Source organism: Magnolia sinica, chromosome 2 (assembly GCF_029962835.1).
Source record: "Magnolia sinica isolate HGM2019 chromosome 2, MsV1, whole genome shotgun sequence".
Lineage (NCBI taxonomy): Eukaryota > Viridiplantae > Streptophyta > Magnoliopsida > Magnoliales > Magnoliaceae > Magnolia > Magnolia sinica.
In genome coordinates this window covers 26911757-26921997 of record NC_080574.1, presented here as the reverse complement: position 1 = coordinate 26921997, position 10241 = coordinate 26911757, and the positions used below count along the sequence as shown (strand labels likewise).

General features: G+C 39.0%; 1 protein-coding gene across 3 annotated transcripts; it reads right to left on the bottom strand.

Annotated features, from left to right (window-relative positions):
• Positions 1–2193: 2193 nt before the first annotated feature.
• LOC131236778 (pentatricopeptide repeat-containing protein At1g74900, mitochondrial) lies at positions 2194–7219 on the bottom strand. Of its 3 annotated transcripts, none has more exons than XM_058234211.1 (2): positions 4241–7219; positions 2194–2793 (listed from the first exon to the last, which is right to left on the bottom strand). In XM_058234211.1, exon 1 carries the CDS (start codon positions 7084–7086, stop codon positions 5599–5601), a length of 1488 nt encoding a protein of 495 aa, XP_058090194.1. In that variant the 5' UTR covers positions 7087–7219; the 3' UTR covers positions 2194–2793; positions 4241–5598. The 3 variants fall into 3 exon arrangements, with proteins under 3 accessions (XP_058090194.1, XP_058090195.1, XP_058090196.1); XM_058234212.1 differs by having other exon boundaries at positions 4646–7219; XM_058234213.1 differs by having other exon boundaries at positions 4779–7219.
• Positions 7220–10241: the final 3022 nt, after the last annotated feature.

The window sequence follows — 10241 nt, the reverse complement described above, 5'->3', positions numbered from 1 at the left end:
TTAATCTGATCATGCTAGACTAAGTGTAAATAATAACTTTCGAATGAATAATGTTGTCCGCGTATGCTATTGTGCATTTGTCTCACTAATCTGACAATGCAAATAGGGTAAATTATCGCACTATTTTCGTCTCATGTAGGGTGAAAATTTTCATATGATCCATAGGAAGTGCATTGAGACATCTAACATTAGCTGTGTTTATGGCCATAGGAAGTGCTTGAATGTCATCTGATCCGCTGATTTTCTGAGCCCTAACAGGATGAAGGGACACTCCAAAAATTAGGCCATGCAAAAATTAAGGTGAGCCCCACTACATCAATTTTATGAAGGATTTTAAACTACTTATAGTTTGGCCTAAATGAGTTTTGGATGAATTTGAGTTTTTGGATAGGGGGCGACATGAGCGGTGCATCCTGGTGAACTGTTTGGATCTTATGCAAATGAGTCGTTCCCTGATGTTGGCAGTGCAGTACAGTGATTAATATCATGCACTTAAAAATTTGTAAAGCTGTGATGATTTAATACAATCCAAACCGTCACAGCTTAAGTATGGATTGAGTGCAAAGGAAAAATTGAACTCATCTCTCACACACGTAACGATGTGAGAAAGTATACGTGTTCTTATCTCGATCAAGTAGTTGCACTACCAAACAATATATATCCATTGTCATCTTAAAATAAGCTTATTCAGGTAACGCAATCCACATGCCGAGAGCCAGTGTGCCTTGGGATGGTAATTTAATACTCTTGCAGAGTATGATGCCTGATATGCGGGCACCCAAAAATTATGTAGGTGGCATATATCAACTCAAAATAATAAGACTGAATTGAGAAACCCATTGCCAGTTGCCAGTCCCACGATAAATTGGTTGCTTGTTTGGTCTGTGAGATCAAATGGTATAGAATTGCATTAAATGGTACTAACACCATTACCAATCCAATCCCCACGTTTGGGGTTTGGGATCTAATTCTTCGTACGGAGACAATTTGCACTGAGTAAAGCCAGTGTTTGGTGGACTATGGAATTGTAATTAATGGACCAAATTCACAACTGATATGAGTACCTTGTATATGTATATAACTTGAATGTCATGTGTAAAGGGTGCATATGGATGGACAGCATGAATAAAACACATGTCAACAAATGTAATATATTTCAAAATCCACCGAAAATCCCACGTGGGACCAAATCATTTCCAAATGCCAAGGCGGGATGGAATTTGCATGGAACCAAATGCAATTCCATCCCACCTAGGCCCATGTACCAAACAGGGATACTCTGGCAGAGTATGATGTTTGATATGCAGGCAACCGAAATCACGAAGGTGGCATATATTAACTCAAACTAAACAGACCGAATTGAGAAACCCATTGGCAGTTGTTATTAAGTCACTGTCCTAAAATAAGATTGTTGGACAATCCTAACCTCTTATTCGTGGGAAAAAAAAAATTATTAAGAAAGAGCAAAGAGGAGACTCGGTAGAAGTATAAAACAAACTAGCAAAAGGACTCAACTTTTACAAAAGAAACATTTGCAAACAGTCTTGAGCGCCGAAGCACACAAAGTAAGATTTGCCCTGTAAAGACCTCTTCAAGGCTACAGGATTGATTGCGAAAACAGTAGTTACTGCAATCTAACCAAATCAACCACAAAGCCACAAAAAGATAGGCACCACTAAGCAATGCTCCTGTTAGAGACAACACCGCCACCCATGCCAAGCCAAAAGGAAGAACCCAACTACCGTGGAGCACCTTAAAAAACCCTTCCAAAATTTCCTCCTCTACAGGGCAGTGGACACTGGATATTTGCCGTTTTTAACCATCCAATAAATGTCCACCCGTCTGATAGTCAGATAATCAAACAACCTTAATATTTGGTTCAAGATACATCTAAACTGGGACCCATAATTGGGACATTTCAATTGGCATTACTTGATGTAGCATGCAATTTCAAAGTAATTTCTAGATGCCTGCATATCATCCATCACCCTCAGCCAGAGTATCAAAGTTTTTCTCCTCCTCTTAACCCCTAAGCATCATGACATGCTTATCATGTGAACAAGAGTGGCAGAGTTTATCAGCTTGAGAGTAATTTACAAATTTACGTTGCAGTTTGAAAATAAATAAACATTTAAGTTCCTTCAGGTTCATTTTGCCTTAAATAGATGACTCGATGTTTCTCAGAGAATAATATCATCTCTGCAATAGTTTCTTGGATGATTGATTGCATCAAATAGTTAATTTAATTACATTGAAAGGTCATTTACAGAACTGAAGGAGCATCTACAACCTAAGAAAGACAGATATGTTAGTTGAATTATCAAAGGTATCAGTTTTGTCCATTTACTCAACAGCTATCATGCTTCAATTTCTGTGTCTTGAAAAGAAGATGAACACAAACTTTCTTTTGTCGTCTGGAGTGGAACAAACCTCTTTTAAAGAGATTCCCAAATGCTCATACACCAAGACACAGCAGCTGAATGGATCCTGCAAAATATGTGCCATCCAATACTAATAATTAATAATAATGAGAAATATTTGAGGTATTACGATCTCATACCTTTCATGCAATGGGAGCTTTTGCTGACAAGGTATGGAATCCTAATCATCCTCTTAAAAAAACTTCCCTTCCCAATTACATCGAGCCACCAATCCTCTCTCCACTTTTGATATATCTAGGAACGATGCGGCATGTAGTCGATTGGGTCCAATTTGGAAACTGCATTGCCCGGCTCGCTTTCCTCCAACACAATCTTACAAGCAATACCCTTCAATCTCTTTTGCAGTGCAGAACTGCAACATGCAAAGCAAAAGAATGAAAAACAGCCAGCCAATGTTCTCCGCAAAGTGAGTGAAGAATGTACAGTCAACACATCTGCCACTAATTAAAGTTAAAGAAAGTGCACCTAGAAATATTAGAACTAAAAGATTCTTGATTCTCCAAATTGTGGCAGGAAAAAAATTCTCATGATACAATATACAACTGCACGGGTCTATGTATGCATTCGCATGGATTCCAACAATATTCAAATGTGAGAATAAGCCCTACATTTTCTTTTCTTGGAGAAATCAGGAGGGTTTCATAAATCGGTATCTGTTCACAAGCTGATGTGGTCATGTTAAATCAAATCAAACTGAAAGACCTCTGTTAGAATAACCAAAGAGTTTGTGGTTTTGCACAGAAAAAGAAAGAAGAATTATAGAATACCAAAAAAAGAAAAAAGAAAAAAAGACTTTTTATGAAGATAGAAATATCACTAGAGAAACTTCCAAAGGTTCTATTCCTCCAAGGCCATGTTTGGTTGCGATGATTCCATGCCAAACAATGCAAAAGGAAAAGGGTCATCCTTTGATGTGACAATTTCTATTATTTGGATGGCAAAGAAAAAGAAGGATTCCATAAGGCAAATATAACACTTTTCCATACTCTGTATTCTTGGGCACAAGAAATTAGGTGAGTGTAGTGAAACGTGATATTTCCACTTTCTATCCAAACAAGAACTCTAAAATTAGAAACCACGTTACAATAGCACCCATGGAAATCACCATTAGAAAGCTTTATTATCTTTTTATTCTTTTCTTTTCTTTTTTCTTGGGTTCCATGCACCCAAATATGCCCCAACTTAAGTTAAGACGGAGAGGGAAAAGGTAGTGTAGGGATCACAGGCTGGTTACACCATAGTTCAGAAAAAGAGTAAATTTCTTCTACTAAAAAAAAAAACAAACAAATAAATAAAAGAACACAATCTATTGTGATTTTTCCATCTGAATATACATATATTTTTAAGGGACTTTCCATGCTGATAATTAGTCTATTGAAGTGAAAATGACATTTCCTTTTGTAAATGCAGTTCAATGAGTTTATCAAAGTAGACGTTCAATCAGAATTCAACCAATGAAAAGTGCTATGATAGGTTATTGAATAGCATGTGGCATTATGTATCCAGACAACTGTGAGTTGATCAAGTAAGACATGGCGTTCCACATCCCGACAATGCAATCCCAAATTTCATTCCACAAACTTACAAATTTTTACAAAGTTATTTTCTAGTCTTTGCAACAAATTTAACAATCTTGATTGATCTCCTACATTATCGCTTATAATGTTGCTTCGTGTTGTAGTTCTTCCATGAATTGCATAAAACTTTATACCATGTATAGACACCCTACCCATAATGGACTAATCGATTGCGCCCAACTAGAAGGATCAGTTTTAACACAGAAACCCTAAACCACATACCCCTGTCCAACTCCATATAAATCAGTACAAGTCCATCCAAATCACCCTCAATCCAATCTGAACTGTCACCAGAGCCTGACTCCAGCCATCCAAACCCCAAAATAAGGCCAAACGGGCCACTTGGCCGAAAATGAAATCCAAAATTCGCCCCCGCCAAAATTAGTTGGTTCCAAAAATAGTAAGCTTTCAAAAATAGCAGAGGCGGAAATCCACTCCCACCTTTTCTTCCTCCAGAGGCTGTCAGGTGGTCCTGCAATCAACGGGCAATTAGTCCTATGTCAAGATTTGGTCAAAGATCATAGCTGTAAATTGGATTTCCACTTCTTGATGATGACTTTAGTTATGATACCCTTATTTAAATATGCTTAAAAGAAAATCTTTTTATCCTCTCACCTTAAACCTTACCTAAATTACCAAGACAACCATCCCACGAGGCTTCATGAATTTTTGCCACTAAATTGGACCAATCACGTAAAATATCCGCCATAAGGAAGACATCCCACACGAAGGAGAACTGAGAGGCTTTGTGAATTTTCACCACTAAACTGGGCCAATCACGCAGAATATCTGACGCAGTCCACCCACTGAATTTAGCGGACAACGATGCCTGCTCGATGGTCAACCCTTTGTTTTTCCAATGAGAGATAATGTGGACAGCTGAACATCCCTGCAAAATCCAGTTATTCCTTTCTCTTCACATGTCCCAGCATTTTGCAAATGGAACAAGGTTCCACAAAACCCTGCCCCTTTTTTATTGGCCGGACCACTGGACCACCAAGAGACTTCTCTTCAAGAGAATAGCGCCTGATAATCTTTGTGAATTTTTACCATTAAACTGGGCCAATCACGCAGAATATCTGCCGCGGGGAAGGCATCCTATCAGACAGAGAACTGAGAGGCTTCATGAATTTTCGCCGCTAAACAGTCAATCACGCAGAATATCTGATGTAGTCTACCCACTGAATTTAGTGGACAGCGATGCCTGCTCGATGATCAACCCTTGTATTTTTCCGATGAGAGAGAACATGGACAGCTGAACATCCTTGCAAATCCAGTTATTCCTCTCTTTCCATATCTCCCACCATATTGCACATGGAACAAGGTTCCACAAACACTGCCCATTTTATTAGCCGGACCACTGCACCACCAAGAGACTTTTCTTCAAGAGAATATCTTTTGACCACTAGATCTGGAATTCAGAGAAGAAAACCATCCACACAACTGTTGCCACTGGACAATGAAGGAAGAGATGGGAACCATTTTCTTCCTCATAGTTGCAAATCACATTGGCACTTTCAACATATAGCTGCTTGCCATAAAAAAATTCACAAGACATAACACCATTGGTCAATCAAATCTCACAATCTGATCTTCCGAGGGAGACGACCACACCTACTATGCACTCTCAAGAGCTTCTTCGCGAAACCTTGATTCCCAGACAATAGAAGCCCATTCACGACACGGTTGAAAGTGAATCTTCGAGGAACAAACCCTCTTCCCACCATCTCCATCAACAGCTTCCCAGCCATCAGAACATCATCCGCCTTCTTCGTCACAAACAATGCACTAATCAAAATATTGTAGGTGTCTAAATTTGGCAAGCAATTATCACCCATTTTTCCAAAAACATCGAGACCCCTCTCAATCTCTCCGGCATCACACAGATACCGGATCAAAACATTATATGTCTGAACATTCGGCTCGCACCCATCATCTCTCATCCTCTCAATGAACTCCGACGCCCTGTCCATCTCTCCTGCATGGCAGAGCCCCCTGATCAAAACATTATAAGTTGTAGAATTGGGGACATATCCCTTCTGCACCATCTCATCGAACACCACAAGGGCGTTTTCCACACTGTCCTTCTTACAAAGAACCTGAATCAAGCCATTGTAAGTCACAACAGACGGAAGGCAGCCATGCTCAGCCATCTCATCAAAGACTCTCCGAGCCTTTTCGATTTCACCCACGAGCCCAAACCCATGAACGACTGTCGTATATGTGACAATGTCGGGATTGCATCCCCTCCTCTTCATCTGCAAGAAGAATTCCCAAGCCTCCTTCACCTGCCCAGCCCGGAAAAAACCCTTGAGCAAGATATTATATGTGGCGATGGTTGGGATCAAGCCCCTCTCCACCATCTCCTTGAGAGTCTCCAACGCCTTCGGCGTCCTCTTAATCAGGCACCATCCATTGGCAATTATGTTATAACTGATGGTATCGGCATCGAATTCCCGCCTGAAAGTCTTCAAGAGCGAGCACGCCATTTCAACACGCTTGGACTTACAGAGCACATCCAGCAAGGTATTGAAAGAAGACAAGTCCTGAAGACAGCCATGCCGGTGCATCGAAAGGAAAATGCGAAGAGCTTTTTCGGCTTTACCGGCGGAGACGTGCCTCTCGACGATGATGGCGAAGGTGCGGGGCGTCGGAGCGACGCGGCGGGCCCGCATGCGGGAGAGGAGGTTCCAGAGGGTCCCATAGTCGCGCATCCGGCCGGCAATGTCGATGGCGTGGTTGAAGGTGGAGATGGTGTGCTTGTAGCCGTTGGGGGAGCGGCGGTCGAGGAATTCGAAGAAAGCGAACGCTTTGGGGCCATGGTTCCAGAGGCGCTTGAGGACGCGATCAGCAAGGTCGGGCGAGCAGGGAATTTTGTTGAATTCAAGCTCTAGGGCTTGGACTAGGGCATCTCCGTCGGTTTTCAAGACTAGATCGGTGATGATGGATTCTTGAGATGAGGCGTGAGAGAGATGTCTGGTTAGCTTTACAAGGGTCGTCTGAGAGGGTTTTCGAAGAAGAAACTGAAGCTTGTTTGAATGTGAGACGCATCTAAGCATCGGAAGCATTGATTATAGGAGCGAGAGACAGAAATCAACGGCGGACGAGAGAGAGAGAGAGAGAGAGGGACCATTTTCCGCGAGAGCTTCTCTTCCGATTGCAGCGGACGCGGATTGCGTACTGACGATGCCCGTACCGATGTCGCTACTGGTCGGTGCTGTGTGGGCCCCACCATGATGTATGCTTTTATCCACGCCGTCCATACATTTTTTTCACATCATTTTGATGCATGGTCCCAAAAGCTAGGTGGATCCAAATGTCAGGTGGACCACACCACAAGAAAACAGTTGTGATTGAACTTCCCCCATTAAAAACCTCCGAAGGGCCAAAAAAGCTTCCGATCAAGCTGATATTTGTGTTATCCCTTCGTCAATAGGTTGGATGGCAAATAAACGTTACAGTGGGCCCTCGGAAGTTTTCAATGGTGGCCGTTCAAGTACTGGATAAAGATCAACTAATTGTTGATGATTTCCTAGTATATGTCTGCCCCTATTTAGTTGGTCCAGCCAATCACTTCTTATATTCACCTTCCAAGCCATAAATGGGTCCCTATTTATGATACATTCAGAGAATCGCTATCACCATGAATTTCATGGACGGAAGATAGGTTGGGTACACTTGTTTGTTAAAATAGAAGCATGGAGTATCCTTCCGCAGTGAATATGCTTAGTGAAGCCGCCATGAACACCTCGTTCATGAAATTAGAAAATGATATGACAAATGGATAGATGATATAGTGGGCCCCTCACGATGATCCTAAATTTTGATGCAGTAAAGGAATTATAATAAATATTTACATATTTTATTTTTAAATAAAAAATAAAAATAAGTTAATAATTGAGTTAGCAGAGACAACTTTAGTTAAGAGAGAGAGGTATAAGGATTGATTTTTAAAGTAGTAATAATAAATTATTATTTTTTTATCAAATGTCATAAAAAAATGAAACCCTAAAAAAATGAGAAGATATTCTAAGAGGACTTAATCATGTAAGTTTCAACCCTTAGATCTTTTTAATTTTATATTATATTGTTAATTTTTCTCGATTTATACAATGGATGGTGTGGATCATCCACACGATCATTGTATAGGTGTGTAGAAAAACTTTTAGCAAAGTAATGGTTTATGATTTCAGATCTGGTTACTAATATTTTAAAAATAAATTTAATAGATGGAATCTAATTATGTTAAGATAGATCTAAATGGGTTATTTGATCTCGAGCACAAAAAAATAATGCCTTGAATTTCAGATTAATCTGACTATCGGATGGGCCACACTAATCAGATTTATAAATATTTAAATAAGAAAAGTTTAGATTTCTACGCAACTGATTGATATCACTTAGCGTAGAAAGTCAAAATGTACCATTGATATATATATGTGATTAGATCTACACCATTTATCCAATGTGTAGATGCAAAATATGTAAAGACCTCAAGAATCTGGATGATTCAATCATCCGTGGGCCACCCCAATTAATTATTTGACATTCAATTTTAATATCTTAAAAAGAAAATCTAAATTTCAATAATTAAATTTAATAAATATATAATTTTAATTATTTGATCATTTAGGGTTTGACCACCTATAATGCATAACAAAGTTAAGCTCTACCCTATAATATAATCAGATGAATAATAATGTTGTTGATGTAATTGATAGGATCTCTTAATTCAAACCAATCTAATTAACTTGTGGATTCTACACTACCAGATTCATGTGAATAACTCAACGTGTCTCATGATTTATTGGAATTAAAATAAAATATTTATTATTAGTTGATTGATTAATATATTAATTTGAGTGTTTTGTTGCAATATTGTATGCTATGGTAAATCATTTGTTAATTTGTGTCAAATTACATGATTATAATAATTGTATATTAAATTCACATATGAATATTCTCATTAAAACAAATATTTATGGCAGTTATGAAAATGATACATTCATACATTATCCATCATTCAATGCATTTACATAATGCATGGTCAATCCTAGGGGCTCTCCCTAAAAGAAATGTCGATCCTGGTAAAGCGTTACCAGATGCAGGCTATGCCCAAGCCTACTGAAAGGTGGAATCCTATCCAACGGGTGGTGCGGGTTAATGATTTTCAACTCAAGTGGATGGACGATCATCCCATCTAATGCATTCATACATCATTGCATCCATATCATTCTGCATACATGGTTACATTCAGTGCTTATATTATTTTAATTGTTATGATTATAAACCATGCTAGATTATTTCATTAAGCCTGACAAACTTACATTTTCATTGACGGAAAAACCGTATAGATGAGAGTTGGTGCATGAACAAAAAGTTGTGACTAAACTGGTGTACGACACATATGAGACGTGGCCGTATCTGTTAGGAGAGGAATTAACCACATTTGGATTGTTCCTAATTAATTAATTAGAATTTTCTTTATTATGATGATTTCATTTATATATAATGAATGGTGGTATTAGTTGTAGAATTTTTAAGTATACGATTAGTTTTATTTAATTAAATTGTTCAAGGTCTGTAACAAGTAAGTTGTATTGACTGATGAATGATGCCTAATTTATGCAAATTGAATGTTTATGGATGTTGAAAATGGATGAATGTTGTTGCTTAAATCATCTGTGTGAATGATTGTAAATGTACCTAGTTGGAATGTAAAAATAAATATTACTTCTGCCTTTAAATAATCGTATAATGGAATGAAATCAGTATACTTTGTGTATGAGTTACGACTTGAAACTTGAGTCTGAGGGTGCACACTTTATATTCGAATATCGGGGTGTAACAATGATGACCTATATCAAGGTGATCTCATATGATAGACAATCCACATCATAGGTCCACCCCTATTGATGAATAACCCATATCCAAGGCGAGCCCTGCATGATGGGTAACCCACATTGAAGGTGGGACCCACATGATGGCCAACCCACATCAAAGGTGAGCTCCACGTGATAGGCAATTAATAATGGTGGGCCCCACATGATGGATGATCCACATCAAGGTGGGGCCCACATGAATCAAAGGCCGCCCTAATGATGAGTGACTCATATCCAAGGCAAGTCTCGCATGATGAATGGCCCACATGATGGATGGTCCACATCAAAGGTGAGCTCCACATGATATATGGGCAGTGGTTATTGAAGACCCCATGTGATGG